Source organism: Venturia canescens, chromosome 8 (assembly GCF_019457755.1).
Source record: "Venturia canescens isolate UGA chromosome 8, ASM1945775v1, whole genome shotgun sequence".
Classification (NCBI taxonomy): Eukaryota; Metazoa; Arthropoda; class Insecta; order Hymenoptera; family Ichneumonidae; genus Venturia; species Venturia canescens.
Window position 1 is genome coordinate 6758362 of NC_057428.1, and position 24162 is coordinate 6782523.

General features: G+C 37.9%; 1 protein-coding gene across 20 annotated transcripts in view; it reads left to right on the top strand.

The window, feature by feature from the left end:
- mmd (mind-meld) overlaps positions 1 to 24162 on the top strand; it is a 619790-nt gene that overhangs the window by 457146 nt on the left and 138482 nt on the right. For all 20 annotated transcript variants that reach the window (XM_043427306.1, XM_043427287.1, XM_043427309.1 and 17 more), the window contains exon 21: positions 2106 to 2258. In XM_043427306.1, coding sequence (XP_043283241.1) covers positions 2106 to 2258 — 153 coding nt within the window. The remainder of the gene's footprint in view (positions 1 to 2105; positions 2259 to 24162) is intronic.

Below are 24162 nucleotides of genomic sequence, written 5' to 3' on the forward strand. Positions count from 1 at the left end.
ATGCCAGATTCTGAAAGAGCACTCTCAAAAACCCTCCATACCAGATTTTGGAGAATTTTTCTTTTGTTCCTCAGTTCAAACTGCGTATTTGAAATTGTGTGTCCAAAATTATCGTTTTACGCATTAATGAGTTAGTATGGTGATGCTATACAACATTTTAAGGGTAGGAGTTTTGGAAATTTTTTCCGTGTAGCAACATGCTTGAAAAATAATTTCTGAAAATTTCAAGATTTTCCAATCGTATTGAGGCCCACAGTGAAATCGTGACCAAAGTGCAGAAAAATGCCATGGATTTTAAACAGAAAACTTCAACCCCCGTGGTAGAGTTAAGCATTGTTTTAAAAATCTGAAAAATTACAGCATTACTTCTTATGTATTTCGAATCGATCTTGGGGGCAGGAAGGATTAAGTATATTTTGATCTCAAATAACGACCACCCTAATATCAGGTACCTTTTTTATTTATTCTTTTCGTTATTTACCATTCGGGTTTTTCAAAATTATTTTCCAGCTTCAGATTTAGTGACCACAAGACCCTATATTTCTAGCAGTTCCTAGTAGATTTGATGGTTTCGCAGTTCGAATACCATGGGATAGGACTGTCTCATCACCGAACTAAAAAATCGATTATTTTTTGTGTGGCTGTATTATCGTACGGTTCTGAACAATACGTTATCTGGGCTTATGTTCCCGTACTTTTCCTCCAATGGGCCCTCCACATTCTTGATTCCTCGTATTCGAAGAACTTGTGGAGGGAATCAAATATTAATAATAAGATTAATAATAGTAATAATAAGAACAACAGCAACAACAACAGAAACAAAAATAATAACAAAAACATCAACAACAAAAACAACAACAATAATAATAATAATAATTCGTTCACGTAGAATAATCGAAAATTTGACATCGGGATGAATATGAACGTGGAAAAATTCCAAGCTCATCATAGCCCTATTAGATGGAAGAATGAGTATCAAGGATTTTCTATGTTGTTTTCGTTACATTCGAAAGGTTTGTGGGTCATAAAAACCGAGGAGAAAAGTGAGAAAAAAACCTTTAGCCTGCATGCGCTTTGTCGTCCCAGTTTCTGATATACTATGCAACTGTATGTGGCGTGATTGGAATGTCGACAAATAATTACTTTATAAACGATGAATTCTTTTTCCAACGAATGTGAAAAAAATAGTTAAAATGTTCTTAACGTAAGGATTGTTAGTAGAGAGCCAAATTCAAAATAGTATTATCGAAGAACGTTGAATCTTGAGTCCCAGGCAAATGAATACTTTGGAATAGATCTTCCCATATAAAATCGTTCCCTGCAATAACAGCAAATCCGAACCCGTCCGATGAAGTTGAGCGTAATACATTTTAAATAGTGAATATCTGAAAAATACGATAATATATAGTAAAGGCTCACAAATTGAATAGTTTCAAACTACTTTTCCGGTTCGAATAAACAAATTCATTCCGTGTTTTTCAGAACATATAATGAGATTTTTTATAAGAGTTCTTATCGATGTTAAAGGACATTTTTTCTTTCGCATTGAATGGGTTCAGTCAATTGATAATAAATCAAGGAAGTCCTCGTAAAACCTATTGACGAATATATTAGTGATCGACTTTTAGTTCTCATATTATCTGCAGATTTTCTCAGGACCTATTCACTCACGAAAATGCTACTACCTATAACTGCAACCCCCTATAACTTTCAATAAAACATGATTTAAGAATAAGAGAAAATTGAAGGACCAAAGTATCTTGTGCGCGAGTAAAGTATCAAAATATGCAATGAAAATGAAAATTTTCGTTTGAAAATCTGAATTGCCCTCCACCCTGCAAGGGGACAGTCACAGTTATCTTCCGGCTTTCCAAACACACTGCATATATGTAAAAATATATCTACTCTGAATATAAATTGTTACTTTGCAATGATGATTTTCAACGATGATGGTGATATGATTTATATTCACAGTATTTTTTAGAAATATTTTGTGTGTCATAAAATTGATAAAAAGAGCAGCCGGCCGCGAAAAATTGCTGACTCAACTAAATACTTATAAAGTCTGAGCCAATTTTCAAATGTGTTTGAATACTACCTCACAGACGGAAGAGCACGATCCAAAAGTTCGACCCACCGTATTCACTAAAACCAACGTCGAAAACGAACGATTCGTCTAGGGGAAATCTCCGTCCGGAAGTCGCTGCCCTCGACAACGTAAACAACATTCTTCAATATGGCTCTATGCCATCATACAGGTGAGCAACAATAACGCACCTAATTTCTCGTACAATTCAATGAAAAAATTAATTACTGTTCTGTTTACACCTCTACCTCTTCAATTTGCTCACAAATATCTTTACTTACAGAATTTTTTCATTTGCATAATACGATATGTCTAATGCTGAATTTAAAACCGTGAAAAAGTTGATAGCATCGAGATATTCGAGGCATAATGCGTAATGAATAGAACTTCAGTAATTGAAATAATAATGTGACGATGCGCTCATGTGAACCGCTATAAACGTCACTACGCGCCAGACCAAACTTCCTAAAATACCTATCGTGATTTTGATATCATGTCAGAAGATCTTACCGGTCAGGAGGGTGGGGATAAAGCAAAATATGTGGCAAGGTTTTTCTATATACCTGTATTTGCATTTTTCGTATGACAGCACTGAGACGCAATATTTTCAACTTTCAAAGTTATAACTTGGGCGCTATTTTTTCAAAATGATGGTGCGAGCGGCAAAAATACGAAGTGGCAAAGTCAAAATTCGAAATGAGGAGGTCAAAATCTATAAAGTCACCAATTTTCAAAACTCCCGGAAAACTTTCCAGGTAAACCCCCTTTTCGAACTTCAAATGACTGGCCTACTGTGGACGAATAAAAATGAGAAGTTAAAATATGAAGAGCTCATATTTTAACTGGTCTATTTTGGTATCAAAACAAAACTTTTGTGCTTGGTTCCGGTGAAATTTTTTTTTTTCTTTTAATCACCCTAGTCAAGAGACTCGGTAGAGTCTCGGGACAAGTACATTGACAGCCCTGTCGTCTGCTGCTGGCCCGAGGCTCTCGCAGAGTATACTTTCTCTGAATAAAACGATTCACGGTGATGGGGCTAAAATTGGCAAGTGATTATTTTGAATTGCGAAACTTCTGAGTCATCTGAGGCTTTGAAAATTGAACTGGAGATGAATTAATAAATTCTCTTTCGATTCCACCCAAAATCAGCATGATCGGTGACGTAATTACTGAGAAAAAACTTTACACGAGCTCAAGATTATGCAAAAGTTACCAATACATTCAAGAATTTATGTGTCTGTATATTATAACACCATCAAAGGCACTTTGATGCTCTCGAGTTTTTGATTGGTTGAATCTGACGACATCCATTTTTAGATGTTATGATTAGTTGTTGAAATTCGTTATTGATGATTGAAAATCTGACAACAACTTCAGAACGTAGCACGGCAGTACAGCAGACATTTAAAAAAGACGTAGCACGGTAACAGCAGACATAATTTCGATCGAAAGACGAGTGTCAGTGTATAACTAGTTGTGATTGTAAAAAAAAGTACAGTTAATAACTAAGTGAATACAAGAAGAAACAGACGTTTCTCAGAAATTACAGTTGTTTTGTGCAGTTATCGTAAATACATAGATGTGCAAGTTTTCACGTTATGTTGACGTTTGAGGTTATGATCCCCAGAGTGCTATTGTTGCGTGCGGAGTGTAAAAAAATGGAAATGGTTATTGAAAAATGGAAGGAATCGATATTATTAATGACGTGACTAATTAGTGTTGAATAATAATCATAATAATGAGGGAAAAGATGTTCATTATAACCTCTCAAACGTTCTTTTCAAATAGAAATTTTATGTTGTGTAATTACATTTAAAAAAAAATATGCGTGGTTGTATCTAAATGAATTCAAATAAATTTTGGAAAACTTTGATCGAGTAAAACTATCTAATTTGATGTATTGTTGTCATATTTTCTTTTATTTAGTTTGGCTGTGTCCACCGTGCCCTTTTTCCCACCTCCTTAACTTATAAAAATCTTTGGGCCATGTAAATGCATAGATATTAGGGTGCTTCAAAAAAATCGATTTTATTTTTTCGTAGGCCGAAGAGGGATGTTAGTACATGTAAAAAAAGTATTTAGCGGTCCCTCAAACAACTTTTCTATGTTTTTTCCTATTTTGAGGAAAATCATCATGGGAAAAGTCTTAAAAAGTCATGAAACGTTATGCAAACATAAAATGCACTTTCTTTGTTGAATAAGTGAAATATTGTGAACATAAAGTACATTGGAATAATGCGCTGAACATGTGTATTCCAGTATACTACACAAATTCATTGCAAAATTATGTTATATGTTTTTTGAATATTTAGCTCGGAAATAATTTTTCTCTGCGCTGAATATGAAGCGTATTTTTCCCATGTTTTTTGCGAAGCCCCTAGCTAATGTAGCTGTTGAGCTTCGTCCTTCTCGTGGTCACAGTGGCTCTGTTTACATTTCTTCACGGTCTACAATATAACAAGTACAAGTGCACTAGTACGAACAAAAATGTAGAAAAGTCATTTGAGTGACCGTTTAAGGATGTTAAAGCGGGTCGTACTAGTCAATGGACAGTCTTTGACCATATTTTTTGAAAGAAATAACCACAGGCAATAATACGTAGCATAATATTATTAAGAAATGTTATAATGATTTTTGAACGGTAAATAATATTCAAGTTCATTTTATCATGGAAAAGATTTTGTGCAGAGTTGTTAATAAGACTCTGTAGTGCATTATGAAAAGTTTACGTCTAACCTCAAGTTATTATGTCAACAAAATGATCCGGCATAACATTTACGCCACTCACGGTAGAGATAAAGAGAAATTTATTTCCAAACGATCGATCCCATACCTTTTGAGGCCTCTCAATAAACAATCTTTCACATATTACCAAGCATTTGATGAAATGAAATTTATTTTATAAAAATATACCATCCCAAATTTTTTTTCCGTGCATTTTTTCATTTTCCGTTTATTAATGAAAAAAAGAGCCTATCTCAAAAGAATTTTTGTATACATAATGTGCAAACCGCCTTTCTGAGCCAATTGAAATATTTTCTAAACGCAAATTATATACATTTTTTTGCACTAACGTTTAGTTATTTTATGAATGCAATTATTTCTTCATAGTTTTTATATCGCTTGAAATGCTGTGTATCAAAATATCGTCAATTTTTTCATTTGGAGTGAGCCTCTGACAGTAAAGTTAGGTTATGTACAGATGTATGCATATATAGGTTTTGCGACGTTGCCACAACTTTTCAGGGTTATAAAATCCTCAGATTGCGTGAGCATTTGTCGTCTTTAACTTTATATTTCTAATTCAGATGTCCGTTGACCCCCTTTTTTTAACCAACCGTTAGAATCCTGAGGGTTCAATTCATATAATAGATTTTTTTTATGATCGACATCTGATATAGAAATACATCAAATTTTGAGTTATACAAGCTTCGAAGCCATTGCGGCTATAGGCGACACGTAAAATTGTGTTCTTTTTAACTAATAATATTTCGATTAAATAGTCGATAAGGGACCTTGAAATTTCACACAGATCAAGTATTAAGCTTGGACTACACATACAAAAAAATTAGAGTGCCATCTGAAATCGAGTCTAGTGCTCGTACATCCTTAATGATTTTTTTTTTTAAACACAAAGGTAAAGTTTCATGTATTCAAGGGAGAAGTGGATTTTATGTTTGCATAACGATTTATGATTTTTTTTCATGACGTTTTTCCCCAAAACAGGAAAAAAAATACAAAAGTCGTTTGAGGGACCGTTATATATTTTTCAAAAAATCTGAAAATTTGAGTAACTCATTTTTTTTACATATATTAACACCCCTCTTCGGCCCACGAAAAAAAAAATATCGATTTTTTTTGAAGCACCCTAATAGATATATTCACTTGAGTTGTTGCATGATGAATTTGAAAATTTATTTCAATAAGTCATTGGGTGCTTAATTTTCATGGTATCAAAATTTGTATCTTCGAAATGCAATGAACACCTCTAAAGTTCGATAAAGTAATGAAGCGACATGTATATTGAATATTTCCAGACCATGTTTATGATTGGTATTATGGGTTGAAAAATTCATGTTTGTAAGTCTACGCCTAATCATATTTGGATATGATCATTTTGTCTGCGTATAACCATGGAGACATACAAAATTACTGCATTTTACTTGCTTCAACATGCAGCGTATCTGTCACTTTTTTTCTTGAATGTGACGTAAATTTCAAAAGTGTGGTCCGGGTAATTTTGAAGTGTTTTGCCCCATTGCACCAAAGTTTGCATTATTGATATGCAGCGAGTACTTATGAACTTCGATATTTCTGTTTGGCAGGTGTGCTAATCTTTTCACTTTTGGGTTCCATCTGTAATATATGAATGTAGATGGATGAAATAATTTTGAGTTCTGTTCACTTATTTCAAGTACACTGTCTTTTTTCTTTTTAGTTTTGGCATAATTCATTTCATGAATCTGTGGTACTTTTTTCTGTCTGTATCACAACGTAGATGAAGAAATCACAGAATGGACACTGTGTCCATTTTGCTCCACAAAGTTGAATATCACGAAAAGTGTAAAAAAAATTATAAAATCAGGTATAAATAATTTCAAAAGAACAATTCGAAAAAAATTTCACACCGATGCCCCATTCTTTTTATCTTATTCTAAAAGCTAAATCAATTGACAAAAATTCCATATAACTAAGTTACGTGCAGCATTTAAATTTATGATATCAATCGAAGGACAAGCGTTTTATTAGTAATTCCGAGTTTAAATATTATGAAATTGTTCTATGGAGCGTTTGAATCTAAAAAAAAATCACATCAAAGGTATTATAATTTGTTACGCTATGGTGGCAGAGATTTAGAAGATAATCGATTCCCCACAGACTTTCAGGATCCCCTGGTATTATTGATAATATTCGACGTCAATTTTGGATCGGTACAAATTATGTTTGAATATGTGTTAAAAGTACTTGTCCGGCCCATCACTTTTCATTTAAATTTTTCATTCAAGTTCCTGATGGTTCCCCCATCAGAATGAACATTCCGAATTACCATTAAATACTTAGCCTCGAATTGATATCATAAATTTTAATGCCGCACGTAACTTAGTTATATGGAATTTTTGTCAATTGATTTAGCTTTTAGAATAAGAGAGAAAGAATGGAGCATCGGTGTGAAATTTTTTTCGAATTGCTCTGTTGAAATTATTTACACCTGGTTTTATAATTTTTTTTATGGAATTTTTTCTACACTTCTCGTAATAGTTATATATTTATAAACTTTATTCCGCTGGAACGGTACAGCGCGTGTCCTGACCAATCGCAACTTATTATTTCTGTCTTTGAGCTTCCATAGAAATGGGTTATAGCTGACATCAAGAGGCCTTTGAGGGTGTTCTATACAGACACGGTAAATCCATAAATGTGTTACGAACTTTTGCATAATCTTGAGCCTGGTCAAAGATTTTTCTCAGCAATTACGCTACTGATCGTATTGATTTCGGGCTCATTCAAAAAGGATTTTGGAAATTAGTCTCCAAATCAATTTTCCCTTCACAAAACATCTCCTGAGCTCCGCAATTCTAGAAAATGACATGACAGTTTTTCCCCCACCACCGCGAATCGTTTTATTCAGAGAAAGTATAGTCTCGGCGAGAGCTTCAGGCCCGCAGACAATAGGGCTGTCAATGTACTCCGCCCAAGACTTTACCAACGAATTCAGACGTACATAGAAGAGTAGTCTATATGAATCTTATGTGTCGACTTTAGTAGGGAAGTGTCCCCAGCGTTAGTTCTGAAATGCGCCGGCGCTAGTGGCGCGTTTCACTCTCGCTCTCACTTTCTCCCGTAGGCTTATATGCAGGGGACATCATGGCATCCTTACTGCGCTTACAGCTGTTATGTGCTGGGGACATAGGACGTCTTTTTTGCTCTCATAGCTGTTATGCATTGGGGACATCACGGCATCCTTTTCGCTCTTATAGCTTCCTGCACTGAGGGCGATTTTTCTTTCTTCTCACATTTTTTAAGATAAATCTTTTTCACCTTAGGAAAAAATTTATTTTTCTTTATACCTCGGTCAAAAGTACGCATCTTTTGCACCTATTTCGAGGAAGAAAGTTAAACATTTGTGCATCGGTAAAACTGCACATGCGCCATCTGTAACAGCGGGAGCAAATTTTTTATTCATTTCCATCGATACGTGAAGCTGCTTTCATTACCCCGATTGATTTTAGTAATTTGTTACTGACTGTATTTGTTACTAACTGCGTTTTGTTTTCGCTGGTTATATCACAATTTATAGTCCCGAGATACAACGTGAAAGTGACGTGTGTGAAATTTATCAATTTTTTGAATTAAAAAAAGAAACTATTCCGATAGTTAACTTCAACGTTAGTTCACAAGCTATTCTGCCACGAATCGAAATATCGGGTCTATTCGGCCAACACTCAGCTATCCTGACAGTTCGCTATCCTGGGAGTTAGCTATTCCGCAAGCACCGATGAACGTCGACGGTACCCTAACACGGAAAAGAGTCTGCTTGCACACCATTCAAAGGGTGAACAATGTATCTTGAATCAATGTGGCTATTCTAACCTCAACTATCCTGATAGCAGTGCTGACGCTATCGGTACGCTCGAACCACTGGAAATTGCCGGCGCTGCGATATTGCCTCCCGGGAAACCTTAAAAGAATTTCTTTCCCTGGCTATCTCTCGTACGCTTGCTCAGCATATAACAGAGGGGGGTTAGCTGACATCGATACGTCATTTCAGTTCATTAGTGGAACTACCCGCATCAAAAGCGGCCCCAACACTATCCTAACCTGTTAGTTGGATAGCCCGCGAAAACTACAGTGTTTGAATCTCCCGCTGAACACTATTCCGCATTTTCCCCCGTCGATAGGTTCACACAAAGGGTGGGGGGAGAACCGACGTTAGTCGACTACCAGGGAAGAGCACGCTCGTTTGAATCTCCCGTCAAAATCTCCCACCGTTCTCTCGACAGGGTTATCGGATGCCGTCTATCCTGAGAGTTAACTATCATGTTCTCAAGGTCCGCAATCCTCTGCTCTACCGAGCGTTTGTATGTAACTATTCTGATGGTCAACCATTCTGACTTCCACCCTGAGTTCGCTGTACGCCAATGGGTTTCAGTCCTGGGTCCGTTCGGTAGGCCATTAGCGACAGTTGGTTGGCTATCCTCATCCCTGACTATCCTGACAGCCGGCTGTCCTGATCGGGAGCACGTGAATCTTTTGCACCAGTGAGCTCGGGCCCACTGTTTGAACATCTACCGTCTGTGTTTGGACATCGACCGTTAGTCGGCCATCTTTATCGCTGACTATCCAGATGGTTGACTATGCTGATTATCCGGATGTTTGGCTGACTATCGTGAAAACTATGCTAACCTCAACTATCCTGAAAGTTGAATATTCCAGCTACTCTCATAATTGGCTATCCTAACCTCAACTATCCTGACACTCGGCTATTCTTATCCAACTACCCTGATTCTTCTAACCTGAACTATTCTGATCGCACGGCTGGCGCCATCTTTCGCCAATACTTTTAACGTTCCAATCTCCCGCCAAAACTGCCGCGGGAGCGTCTCCACAGTTAGTTCTATCGACAGGGAGGCGTGGAATCTGCATTCCCGTGAAAATCTTGATAGCTGAGTATTCCGATAGCCGACTATCCAAATCCCCATCACGCGTTAGTATGTGACTATTCCGACTTCAACGGTTGGTTCGTGTCTCCGCTAATGAGATTCTGTGTCATGTCCCGCGTGTGATTTCATTATACGCGGTTCGTGACGACGGCCTCCTCTGACAACTGCACGACTTGACAACGGAGCGTCCTTGAGTGCGACCTCTGTGCGTTGCCTCGTGTCGCCGCGGGCCGGAAGCCCTCGGAATCCGCCCGATCAGCATCGCCTGATCGCGAGTTCGAGGGACATATCCATGGGAACGACTAAAGTGCTGAGATGCTGAAAACCCCGTCACGACGATCGCTTTCGAGCCCTCGTCGCCGTGGCGAGGATTTTTGTACATCAGTTCCGTTTGATCTTCACTGACACTCGGTCATCCACGTGGATAACTCCGTAGGTTAGCAACTCGCGGCGGTTTAGTAAATCCTGAAAGATCGGTGAAACTGCATAGAGGACCCGTAAGCCTAACCTCCGATAACAAACGCGAAGTGAGCAACACACTGCCCCTTGCCTCACGGACGTTCTTTTGCCGAGTCTTGCAGACTTTTGCGTGCACCCTCTATTAAGTTATTTCTCAATTTGTTATTGTTTCTAAAATCAAGTTAATTTTCTGCGTGTGTGTGAACGGCGCGTCAAACGAAGGCGCGGCTATTGTGTGCGGAGCGGAACGGGTGAATCGTTTCCGTTCGTGTGAGAGAGTAAGTGGGAGTAAATGTTAATTCACGGTTCCGTCTTCAAAATCGTACCTCGATTGATTCAAATTGTAAACCTTTTTGTATCCTTCCTTTTCGCACACTTTTCACATATATTTCTGTTCTCGTGGACCCTTCTGTTTCTATGTCAATAAATCTAATATCCCGGTTAATAATTAGTTGAGCGACCCAATCTCCTGCTTCGGGGCCCGTACGGGACCATATAGGCACCTTTTCGTTATTTCTTAAATTATTTCGATACTTATTCACTTCAATATTACAATATTTCGGTTATTCCCATAATTATCCAATTATTTTAATTTCCTTTAGACCAAACAAAATATCTACTAAATATTTCACATTTCAAAAATCCTACACTTTGTGTAGGTTGGTGGCAGCGAAAACTAAGTAAATTTCCCGATTACGTTCGTCCCTTCTGGACGTAACATCTGTTCGTATCTCCGCCAATGAGATTCTGCCTTGGGTTCGATATCCACGAATAAAATTCTGCTCTGGGTTCGTTTGGTGGGCCATTGACGACAAATAGTTGGCTAGCCTGCACTTTGAATTTTCCGCTCGTGGCTATTCTAACCTGTCAGTTGGCTAACCTCAACTCAATTATCCTGACGATCCTAACTTCAATTATCGTGACAGCTGACTATCCTAACCTCAATTATCCTGATAGCTGACTATCCTGAGGCGCGCAATTTCAACAGAATTAAGATCTCAGCCTAGAGAGAGAGAGACTTACCTTGTTCAGAACAGTCTGACGTCCCAGCGTCCGCCCGAGCCGCCACTAGCGTCTCCGGGGTATCCCCTAGAGGCATCCAACGGCGGTCGGTAATGCAAAACCACCGGCTATAGGCGCGCACGAGTTGGCGATAGCTGCGTATTCCGATAATTAACTATTCCTATAGTCAACTCTAACTATTCCGATAGTTAACTGTTTCTAACCGCTAAGGTTGTTCGGAGGCCTGCGCACTTTCAATCTCGACATGTTTAGACTCGTTTGGATCCGCACATCCTCCAATAATCTGGGGTTGTTTGGATATAGTGAAAAATTTTAGTTACTGATAGTTCGGACCCCGCCAAAACATTTGAATCTTCCTCCAAAACTACACAGTAAAAAATTTTAGTGACTGGTAGTTCGGGTTCCCGCCAATACATTTGAATCTTCCGCCAAAACTGCAGAGTTTAAATGCCCCGCCAAAAATATAGCATTCGATTCTCCCGCCAAAACTACGCAGTTCGACAACTATTCACTCTTTAGAAATGATAGATCTCTGAAAAGGGGAGGTGGTGTTGCTTGCTTCATCCACGACTCTTTGAAAGTAAAAATTTTAGCGCAATCTGATAACTTAGATCTTAATTCACCTGAGTTTCTTATTCTCGATGTACGTACGTCTTCTGGAGACGCTCTTCTGTTTTCATGTATTTATCGTCGTCCTAAAGGACTTTTATTTAATAACTTCGCCAATGTCTTTTCTCGTTTTTCTTTTGCATATGAAAATTTTATTATGTGTGGTGACCTAAATTGTAACCTACTTGGCTCGAGCTTTGAGGCGTCTTATCTCAGAGATTTCGTGAGTTCCCTCTCTTTTACCATACTCGACTCTGGTCCGACTTTTCATACATCTACGTCTGACTCTACTCTTGATGTTTTTATTATTGATGATCTGAGCAAACTTGTTACACTCACTAAATCTGACACTCCTTTTATCGCTGGACATGATCTTTTAACTCTTTGCTATGCTTTCCCTGCTCCTCGGTTTCTGCAGCGCAATCTCACGCGAAGAACTATAAAATATTTCGATGATCCGCTCTTTCGCCTCTCTCTCTCTTCTCGCATTGAATCTGAGCCGGCTCTCTCCCTCCCCCCTACTTCTCCCTCTGAGCTTGATAGCACTGTCTCTGCCCTCCAACATTCTCTCATTTCTGCTCTAAATATCCACGCGCCCTTCCGCACCTTTCCTGTTCGCAAGCATCCAACTCCTTGGATTACCGACGCACTCAAGGCTCGAATCAAAAAACGTAGTTCTCTGTATAAACGCGCCAAACGTACTGGCTCTATTCTTGCTTTAGAGATTTATAGACACTTCAGGGACGAGCTTACTTCTGACTTGAGATTGGCTAAAAACCAATACTATCAGTATAGGTTATCCAGTGCTTCTAATCCGGCTGCTCTTTGGCGTGAGCTTTCAAACTTGGGTCTAGTTAGATCTCCCCCCTCCTCTCCCTTTTCGTATTTCTCCCCATCTCAACTAAATGACTTCTTTGCCACGATCTCAAACTCTGCCCCGCCTTGTGATTGGTCCTCTCTTATTAATAATATTTCGCCATCTCACGTCTTCCAACATGAATTTTCCTTTTCTCCGGTTGTTCCCTCTGATGTATCTGCGATTATTAATTCCTCTCGCACAGCTCTCACGGAAGGTCCTGATGGCATTTCCCTTTTCTCTCTCCACAAAATGGTTCCTCAACATTCAGCCTTGCTTGCCCACATCTTCAATAGTTCTTTCGCCACGCATTATTTCCCCCTCACTTGGAAACAAGCTTTTATTCGGCCACTGTTAAAACTTAATCCTCCTCGCTCTGAGTCCGACTGTCGCCCTATAGCGAATCTGTGTGAAATCTCGAAAATCCTTGAAAAAATTGCCCTTAGGCAGATAACTTCTTATCTTCACACCTTTTCCATCCTTGATAATCGTCAATCGGGTTTTCGTAAGGGTTTCTCTACCCAGACCGCTCTCCTTCGCATCTGCTCTGATGTGCGGAGGGCGGTTGATGAGAGGAAACTTACCATACTCGTTCTATTTGACTTTAGCAAAGCGTTCGACTGTGTTCCACATTTATTACTCTTGTTGAAACTACGTGGCTTAGGTTTTTCTCTCGGGGCGCTCAGGTGGGTTTTCTCGTATCTAACGGATAGATCTCAAGCCGTTGTAAACGGTACACAATCTCGTTCTCCGTTCATTAATACTACATCAGGAGTGCCTCAGGGATCAGTCCTTGGTCCTCTTCTTTTCACCCTCTTCATCAACGACATCTCTAATAATTTGCGTTATTGCCAGCACATGGTGTACGCAGATGACACCCAAATTTATTTTTCCTGCCCACCCTCAGAACTTATCGATGGTCTCCGTAAAGTTGCTCATGATGTGAATGTTGTTGCCAATTACGCTGATAAAAATGGACTCAAACTCAATCTAACTAAGACCCAAATTCTCGTTCTTGGTAGCAGCGCCTTCATGAGTAAACTTGATTACAGTTCTCTACCTCAAATCGAACTCAAGGGAATCAAACTCCCCTTTGTAACCAGAGCTAAAAATTTGGGTGTTGTCATGTCGTCTGGCCTGTCCTGGCATGACCATGTCACGGATCTTTCTCGTAAAGTTAATTTCTCCCTTTTCAGATTAAACTATCTTCGAAAATCTCTCCTTCCCTCTGTCAAAATTACTGCCGTTCGATCCCTGATTTTCCCGATCTTAGACTACTGCTGCCTCGTTTACAATGATCTGTCAAACGAACAAAATGATAAACTTCAAAAACTTGTTAACTCTTCTATCCGTTTCATTTTTAATCTCCGTCGTGATGTACATATTACCCCCTATCGCAGACGTTTGGGGTGGTTGTCGGTCAGATCTAGGAGGCTCTATTTTTTGGGCATTACTATCTTCAACATCATACGCAACAATGCACCTGAATATCTATGTGCACTTTTCCCACGCTCAGTCCCTGGAACTCGACCTCCTCGAAATCGTCTTCCGGAACTCTTTGCTATTCCTAACCATCGTACCTCCACCTACCACAACTCCTTTCCCCTTGCTTCTATGTATTTTTGGCACTCCCTTCCTTTTCACATCACTTCCCTGACATCTTTCTCCGCTTTCAAAGCTTCTCTCTACGCCTACTTGTTTGAGATTGAGTCCGGCTAGTTAGTTAGTTGTAATACTGCTCTCACTTTTATCTCTTGTCTTTTTATCTCCTCCCTGATGCAGCCTCCTTTTCGACAATGTATCTTGTAAGCCTGAAATAATTATTTTCACCTCAACTCTTTTTATTTTCTTTTTATTCTCACTTTTTCTCTCTCTACTCCAGCCTAATTTTAGTTTTAGTTTTTAGTCTTAGTTCTAGTTTTAGTCTAGCTTAGTGGTCTACTCTACTTTATTTCACTACACTAATCTTCGACATTTGTTTTGATTATTTTTATTTTAATTTTACATGGCATCTACTCTTAGTCTATACCTCCTTCGTCTGTTTTCTTCATGCTGTTTATCAACTTCTTTATTATATTTTATTTTATATTATATTTTATTTTACATTATATTTTATTTTACATTATATTTTATTTTATGTTACTTTATTTTTTGTTATTATATAGCTTCATTTGTCTTTGCTTGTATTATTTCTTATCTTTTGCCCTTTGGAGTACACTCCGCGGCATAATAAATGTTAATCAATCAATCAATCAGTTCAAATCGCCCGCCAAAACTACACAGTTCAATCCTGACGGCACAGTCGGCTAACCTGCGGCCGGAAGCGCGCGGGTCTTGAGTCGATTCGTTTGGACGTGTTTGGGTTAGAGCGGCCATCTTTATTACTGACCGTTTAGGTTAGAGTCGTCATCCTCTTTACCAGCCGTTTGGGTTTGTTTGGGTTAGAGTAGGCGTCCTTTTCACCCACGTTTGGATTTACAAACAATGTAAATAAATACCTTGTGTATAAGAGAAAATGTAAATAATAACTAGTCATAATCAATCGAGTGTATCATGGACTATTCCGATTGGTAACTATCCTGATAGTTGACTCTGACTTTCCCACTAGTTAACTTCAACTATTCCGATAGTCGACTATTCCAATAGTTTACCGAATTCCATGGGGTTGCCGGTAATGCAGTACCACCGACCATCCAGAGGCACACGCGCATTAAATAATCTGCATTACCGGCTGTTTAGGTTTGAATCTGCCGTAGCGGCGACAAGTAGGAACTCCCGACAGTTGACCATCCTGATAGATGCCAGCGGTTATCCCCCTGGCACACTTCGAAGCGGTCTCGCGAGTGTTTGGATCTGTTTCGGTTTGTTTGGATTTGGGAAAACTGCCTTAATGGCAGTTTGGGTTTGGGAAAACTGCCTTAACGACAGTTTGGGTCAAAACGGGCACCCTTTTTTACGGATGTTTGGGTACGTTTGGGTTAGAGTAGGCACTCTTTTTTATTGACGATTGGGTTTGTTTGGGTTTGGTCCCAGTTCGATGACATGTTTGGGTTTGTTTTGTTTAGAGTTGTCATAGTTTTTACCGACCGTTTGGGTTTGTTTGGGTTAGAGTTGTCATCCTTTTTTACCGACGTTTGGGTTTGTTTGGGTTAGGGTGGTCATCCTTTTTACCGACCGTTTGCCTTTTTTTTGGGTTAGAGTCGTTATCCTTTTTTACCGACGTTTGGGTTGGTTTGGGTTAAGGTGGTCGTCCTTTTTACCGACCGTTAGGATTCGTTTGGGTTTGTTTGGGTTTGAGCTCAGTTCGATAACATGTTTGAGTTTGTTTGGATTTGAGCTCAGTTCGATGACCGGTTTGGGTTTGTTAGAGTTAGAGCGGTCATCTTTATTACCAACCGTTTGGGTTAGAGACATTATCCTTTTTACCGACCGTTTGAGTTTATTTGGGTTTGAGCAGGGAATCTACTTTGCCGACGGTCGGTAAGGTAAATTCCTACATGGGGCGGAACTGGCCTAGCTTTACTACTTACACAGTTACTGAATATAATGTTACATGTCGAGATCTTTGAATTTCAATCTATAAATGACGTAATTACGCACTCACCGATAATCCATGACGTATTTTTCAACTTAATTGTTTTATGGTTCATATGTCAAGGATCTCAAGATAAAATAGCACTGTTCCTTTATAAAAAAAAGTCTGAACTTTTTAAAAAACGAGAATGCTGTTTTGCAAAAACCGCCATTCTACCAAAACTGAATGAAAAAAGTGTTCTGGAAAGGTCAGACATTAAGAATAGCTTTGCTGGCTATATTATGCTTATTTGAGTGCAGCAACAATAACGAAAATTGATTTAAAGGATTAATAAACGTTAAAAATTCTTGACTTTTCAATCCCAAACGCAAATATAATGAAGATTTTTATTTAATTTTATAAAAGAAATGCCAGATTCTCAAAAGAACACCCTCAAAAATCCCCCATACCAGATTTTAAGAAATTTTTCTTTTGTTTCTCGATTAAGTAGTTTCGATACAGAAGTCTAAATATTAAGAAATTAATGAAATTTGGTAATAATGTTTTTCAACATCAAGTGCGACAACACAATTTTTTTCAAAATTTTCTTCTACTTAGTTATCGAGTAATTACGCATTGAAACAGATTTCTTATGCTCGGAATGTATACCTATATATATGGAAACGCTATGCTTATACACGTGAACTTTAGTGATCAATTACTCGATAACTGTGTAGAAGAAAAATCTTAAAAAAATTGTATTGTCAAATTTGGCACTAATAAATGGGTTCACCAAATTTTATAAAACTCTGAACTTTTTGAAATTTTCTATGTTTTTAGCATAGCAACATTGTATCGCATGTACTGAAACTCCTTAAAACTCTGTACTTGAAATTGTGTGTCCAAAATTGTCGTTTTGCGCATTAATAAGTTAGTACGGTGATGGTATACAACATTTTGAGGGTAGGAGTTTTGAAAATTTTTTCCATGTAGCAACATGCTTGTAAAGTAATTTCTGAAAATTTCAAGGTTTTTCAAACATATCGAGGCCCACAGAAAAATCGTGACCACAAACGCAGAAAAAATTCCGTGTATTTTAAACGGAAAATTTCAATCCCTGTGGTCGAAAGTTAAGCATTGTTTTAAAAATCTGAAAAATTACAGCATTACTTTTTATGTATTTCAAACCGATTTAGGCAGCGGAAAGGGTAAAATAAATTTTGACCCCAAATAACGACCACCCACATTGAAATCTCGTTTTTCATTTTCAACCGATCTGGTCAAAAATTAATATCCATGGGTTTTTTGGGTCGCGAAATCGATTTCCAGACTTAATTTTTACCTTGCATCTCTTGAAAGGGGTGGAAATCGAAGGTGGAGGATGAAATTGTTAGATTTTTCAATGAAAAGTTTTCATGCGATATTACCTAAAAATACAAAGTTCAACACTATATTCTTCTGTCGAAATGAAACAAAATTCAATATCCCCAAAGTGGTGAAAAATGAGGGTTAAGGGAAATTTTTTTAGACTTTTCACCTGCTAATTTTTATGCTATATAACATGAAAATTTCAAGTTTTTGAGGACACTGGACTCTTTAATCGATGAAAAATAAGGGCTGGTGGTCAAATTTTCAGATTTTTCAATGGCAAGTTTTTATCGTATATTACAAGACAATTTGAAGTTTTTTAAGTCACTAGACTCTTCTGTCGAAATAAAACAAAATTCACTATCCCCGAGTGGGTAAAAAATAAGGGTTGGGGTGAAATTTTTAGATTTTTCAAATGCTAATTTTTATGCTATATAACATGGAAATTTCAAGTTTTTAAGGGCACTGCACTTTTTAATCGAAATAAAACAATCTCGCTATCTGCCAAGGGGTGAGTTTTTCAGATTATGCACTTCCAAGTTTTCATGCTGTACGACATGAAAAATCCATGTTCTTTACAACACTAAACTCTTTTATCAAAATAAAACAAAATTCACTATCCAATAGGGGTGAAAAATTGATGGTGAAATTTCCAGATTTTTCAACGAGAAATTTTTATACTTCATTACATATATACTATGTTTTTTAGAGCACCACAATCTTTTATCGAAATAAATCAGTAACAACTTATCTGCCAAGGGGTGAAGAATAAGGGTCGGGGGTGCATTTCAATAGAAGAGTCTAGTGTCCTAAAAATTCTTTATTTTCATATAATATAGCATAAAAACTTCACATTGAAAAATCTGAAAATTTTACCCCCACCCTTATTTTTCACTCCTTTGGGGGTAGTGAATTCTATTTTATTACGATAAAAAAGTCTGTTGCTCTCAAAAACGTATATTTTTTGTGTAATCTAGCATAAAATCTTACCATTGAAAAATTTGAAAATTTCACCCCTAATCTCTATTATTCACGGTCTCGGGGATAGTGAATTTTGTTTCTTTTCGGTAAGTGCTAAAAAACTTGAAATTTGTATGTAACATAACATGAAAACATGCCACTAGAAAATCTGAAATATTCACTTTCATCCCTTATTTTCGCCCTGTTCGGGGGTAGCTAAGTGAAAACTAAATTTGGGGATGAGATCAGCAACTTCGAAAACCCCCAGAGTCGAATTTTCGTGTATTTTAGTAATTTATTGGCTCGTACCAGTTTTGGCACGAAAACTGAAAAAAATCATACCAGTTAACCGGTTAAAGGAGAAAACCCAAAACATATAAACCAAAAAAATAATCTATGATTCAAAAACTTGACGCCATTTACAAAATTGTAGCATGAACTCTTCGCGAAATTGTGGACATTAACTCATTCCGTTTGAAATGACCATAAATGTCACTACAACTTTCTCGATGTAATTTTGAACCCAATTGTCGTTTAAAAAATGAAATATACCTACGAGGAGAGGTGTATATGAGCTCACACTTCGCGTGCTTATAGTGTGAGGAGGGGAAGTACCAACCAAACCCCAATATTATAGGTGACAACTTTGCTTCATAATCAGACGAGTAGTTCAGTGGCGAACGAGCTAAACTCCCACTCCGAGAGCTCTGAGTTGAAATCTTGTTCTTGATACGTTTTTTTAATTTTTTTTTTTCAAATTGTTGAAATTTACAATTCACGAATAAGGCATTGCAAAAAATTTGAAAAAATTATTTCAGCACTTTAGTTAATCAAAGCTAATAAATCCAATGTTAAATGTTTTTTTTTCAAAGTTCTTGCTATTTTAAAAAATAGTTTATTCGTCATTTAAACTTTGGCATACGATAATCCGCCTGCGCACCTGGACATTAAAAATCTGATGAAATATTTTCATGAACATAGTCAGAAACACTTCAAGAAAATTATTCGACCAGGTCATTAGAATTTCAACCCCATCAACGTGTACTCGAGAAAATTCATAATATATTTTATAATTAATCATCCGTTTATACACATATTTTTCCCGCACCTCCCTAGACACACATGGGTCCACAGTGTCCTACCGTATTTCCCCATACCTAGACTCGTTTAAAAAATCTGAAAAAATTTAGGAATGTAGTTTGATATCTATAGAATGCATGCGTTAAGAAATGCATAAAAATTAACACTCTATTATTTTTATTCAATGAAAAATGATACAAAGAATGAGAAACTCATTAATTTACTTAAGAAAACATATCTTTTTATTAAACGAATTTAAGAAATTAAAAATTAAAAAGATTTTCAATTTCTATATACCTTATTAATTTTTAAAAATGTTCCCTGCCTAATCAAAAGATATCAAAAAATATAAAAAAAATATCAAACAATAAAAGAAAATTTCATTCAATGAAGATTGTTTGCGAATTATCGAGGCTAAGGTGACAACGAGCGCTCTCGGGATCGAGTTCTCGCCTTACCGCTGGCGTCGCTAGCTCTCGGGCCTCGGTAATTTGGGAAACGTGAGACAGTGGGCAATTCGTGCTCTAGTTCCCACGTTCCCGCAGGTGTTAGCACGTACTGGACAAGCAATTCGGGGGCGATCGACGCGACGGGTGACGCATGCCCACGGCGCATTTTCATCGATCTCCATATTGATTTATTCAGTATTTGATCCAGTCGTTCAGCGAGCTAACATACTCTTCGTTATCAAAATTTCTGTTCGGTAAAATTCACCTCATATTTCGGGAATTACACAAAAATACTGTGTTCATTTCACTCGAGACATCATCGGCTACAAATTGATATATTTTTCGGGACTTTTTATCACTGGATCTCTCATATTTTTCGGGATTATATTTCGGGCACGCGCGAGCACGCTTCGGCTATCCTCCATCGTCGCCGTCGGCGACGACCGGGTCAGTTCTCAGTCTTCATATCTCATCGGGCTAATTTTCGGGCCAATTACTCATTGTCGGGACACTCTTTCACTGTTTTAGTACATCGACAACACAAAATAAATAGTAATTCACATTTTACACCTTTTGCACCCATTGTGTCATTTATTTTCCCCACCATCAATTTTGTTAACGGGCAGACTGTTAATGTACTTATCCAATTTGAATACCTGCCAGTAAAACTTCAAGTTGAAATTTTGTTGCCGTTCGTTTTGCCACTTATTCGTTGTGATTTGTTTTTCCACTTGGCAGTTGAAGTTTCACTTCTACTACGTGCCCCCCCCCCCCCCCCAGCACACATTTTTTTTCGTAGGTTTACTGCAAATTATCATTTCGTTAGGTTTTTACACATACCGCAAATGGAGGCAATGTTGCCCAGCCACGTGGAGAGGGGAAGTAAGAAGACAGCAGCTGAGCACACGCCGCCGAGATTTTAGCGGAGACATATTACATGTAGAGCATCTGCTTAGCTGTCCCTTCTATCCGTGTTCTTTATTATATACATTGTAACGCTTTTTCCCAGGTAAGCGACAAATTATCCCAATTCCTTTGTTATTGGGCGCCAGCCGAGGTTTTCTCCTCGACAAATTTTTGATATTAAACAAAAGAAATAGGCTCGAGAATTGACCGGACTAGCTTTCGATATTCTCGGTAGAGGGGTGTGAGCCTTCTAGAGGAAAATAATTACGGGAATGCAGAGCTGGGATTACAAATATAATTTATTAGAAAACATAATAAGAAACAAAGATAATATTAAAAATTTCCCAAATTTTCCAGTTAGTAATTTCGTCAATATAATATTTGATTAACAATTGTCACTTCTGTTGAACATCTGTTCTCGGATATAATGCAAACGATACAATTTACGATACGAAAGTAAGGCGTAGCCTACGAAATTACGATACTCTGGTTCTCGGTGACAGAACACGAAATTACGATAATTCTTAACCTAGGACTCTGATCCGGAAGTAAATCTTTAAGTTAACGAATTCCTCTCCGCAATTCTATTAATTCCGCAACGATAAGAAATTTACTATTGATGACCAAATAAATCAAAAAGGACGTTAGAATTCAATTCACTCGTGCGACAAAGTAACCGTTCGATATCGTTCAATTTTCCGATATTTCACCGATTTTAATTTGCGCGCAAAATAATACAAAAACGAGACAAAATTATGAACGAGGCAACGGCTCACCGCAATGGTTTCAGAAATTGTAACTCCGGCAATTATCTTCGGAATTACGATTCGATTTCGGGGCGTTGGCTTCTCGAAGGCAAAAGATGAGGCTCAAGAGAATGTGTCCTTCCTCGTTGTGGTCCGGATTTCGAGTAACGAGATCGATTCGAAATTTCTATAACGCGGTAGTATGGGACCTAACCCCCCACCCTTAGCCTCCTCGTTTGATCGAACTGTTAACGGGTTCTTCGAGAATCTTCGCGAATAATTTCGCCCTCATTATTTCAAATTGTCGACGTTCGAGAATTCGTTGTTGACAATATCGACTTTGGATCTCGGTGCTGGTAGACGCACCGCGAGTTCGACGGTTCGGGGTGAGGGCTTTGAGTTAGCGTCCCACCGCTCGATGTTTTGAATCTCGTACTCGATGACCAACGAGATCTACGATGAAATGACGGACGATCTTCTATATTCGAACTGCCCAATTTCTCTGCTCTCGCTTCTTCGTTGATTTTACGAAACTCGTCGCTCGCCCATAAAATGTTTAAATGTGAAACAAAAAGAATATAAAATAAAATTCATAATTTTTGGTTTCTTTATCGCTTGAGACTTTTGAGGAGTATTCGTTCGAGAGGAATTCTGACAACGTCGAAAGACGCTTTCCCCTGAGCCATGTTTGAGGAATTATACATTTTTAAGTGACGAGCAAAATTGCCACGTCACAACATCTAATACAGCCGTTACCCTGTCTCCACCGCCGCCAGCTTTTCTCTCGCTGCTGCTGCCGCCTCTCACCGCGCGATATATCGATAGCGATATATAATGAGCTCGAGCTTTAACACATCAGCTGGCGGAGCACTCGAATCCCGGAGCACACCCGAAACGTAATCGAATACGAATCGTTTCTTATGATCGTTCGAAAGTACAATACTTTCGAAAAAAATCATGCTCCGTATCGGATTCGATTCTTGCATTGCCGACTTTCAGTCGCACCTTTAATGCTCGTGAAAATCAAGCGATCTTGAATGTTTCATTATCCAAAAATTTCATGCTAAAAGTTTCATGCAAAAATTAACCCTTCGGCTGCATACTGATTTGAATCTGAAGTTTTTATTTCATGTTTTCAGTAAATTACACTGGGTTAATCAATCTACTACCATTCACAATTTTAATAGTATCGTCCACCTAGAGCTGAAAATTTCGACCATAGCATTTCCACTTGATGTATCAATTCAGGTGTCAAAAGAATGTAATCATGGGATCAAGATTTTTTTGATTTCTCGGCTTACGATTAATCGTTGATGTTTTCACAAGTGAGGCCAACGTCACTTCATACAAAAGAAGCGCGGAAGTTTGTTTCGCGCAGCGTCGACTGAAACAGATGACGGTGTTCGGCTGGTCATTCTATTGCTTGCAAGAGCCTCGTTCAGCCTCCACATTTTACGTCACTGAGGCGTCGTCCATCATAGCGACAGGCGGCCTTCGGATTGAGTGAAAAAAACCTAAATATTATTGCTTTTCATTCTAAAACTATTGCAAATAAAAAATTTTGGTTAAGTAGTTTTGCTTAAAATGTTATTCCGAACCTAGGATTCTCCGGTCCGTAGGTTTTTTTGAATCACCGTGAGAAGTTTCACTTCAAAAATATCTAGTAGATACCTGGTCAATCATTTAACGAAATGATATGAAATTTTTTTGAAGAATCGGTTGAGTAGATTTAGATTTACACTGTTCATCGGTGGACAATTTTTTTCCGAAGTGCCTCCTACTACCATCGAGTTAATCATTGATATTTGAGTTTGAAAAATTCAGGATATTTTGTTCATATATTGTATTATGATATCACAATGAATAAAATAAATCTGTATTATCTATAGAGTCCAAAAGATTCTTGATATTGGGCCTTTTTTCACCGAATGAACGTTACTCTGCCCTTAAAAGGAAAACTAGCGTGTAAAAAATATGCCGATTTAGGATATCATAGAGTTTTTCAAAATGTTCCCACGGATAAGCCGCTGTAGTTTGAAATTTTTCTTAAGGAGGGTGGCTACGTTCGTCAAATTGATAAGAAATTGATCAAATTTGGTGATAATGTTCTTCAACATCAAGTGCGAAGACACAATTTTTTTCACAATTTTCTTCTGCTTAGTTATCGAGTAATTACGGATTAAAACAGATTTCTTATGCCCGGAATGTATACCTATATATATGGAAACGCTATGCTTATACACTTGAACTTTTGTGATCAATTACTCGATAACTGTACAGAAGAAAAATCTTAAAAAATTTGTACTGTCAAATTTGGCCCTAAAGAATATGTTCACAAAATTTTATTAAATTCTTATCATTTTGAAATTTTTAATGTATTTAACATGGTTTAGCATGGCAACATTGTATCGTCGGTAGCCACCCTCCTTAACAGCAGGTGCAGTA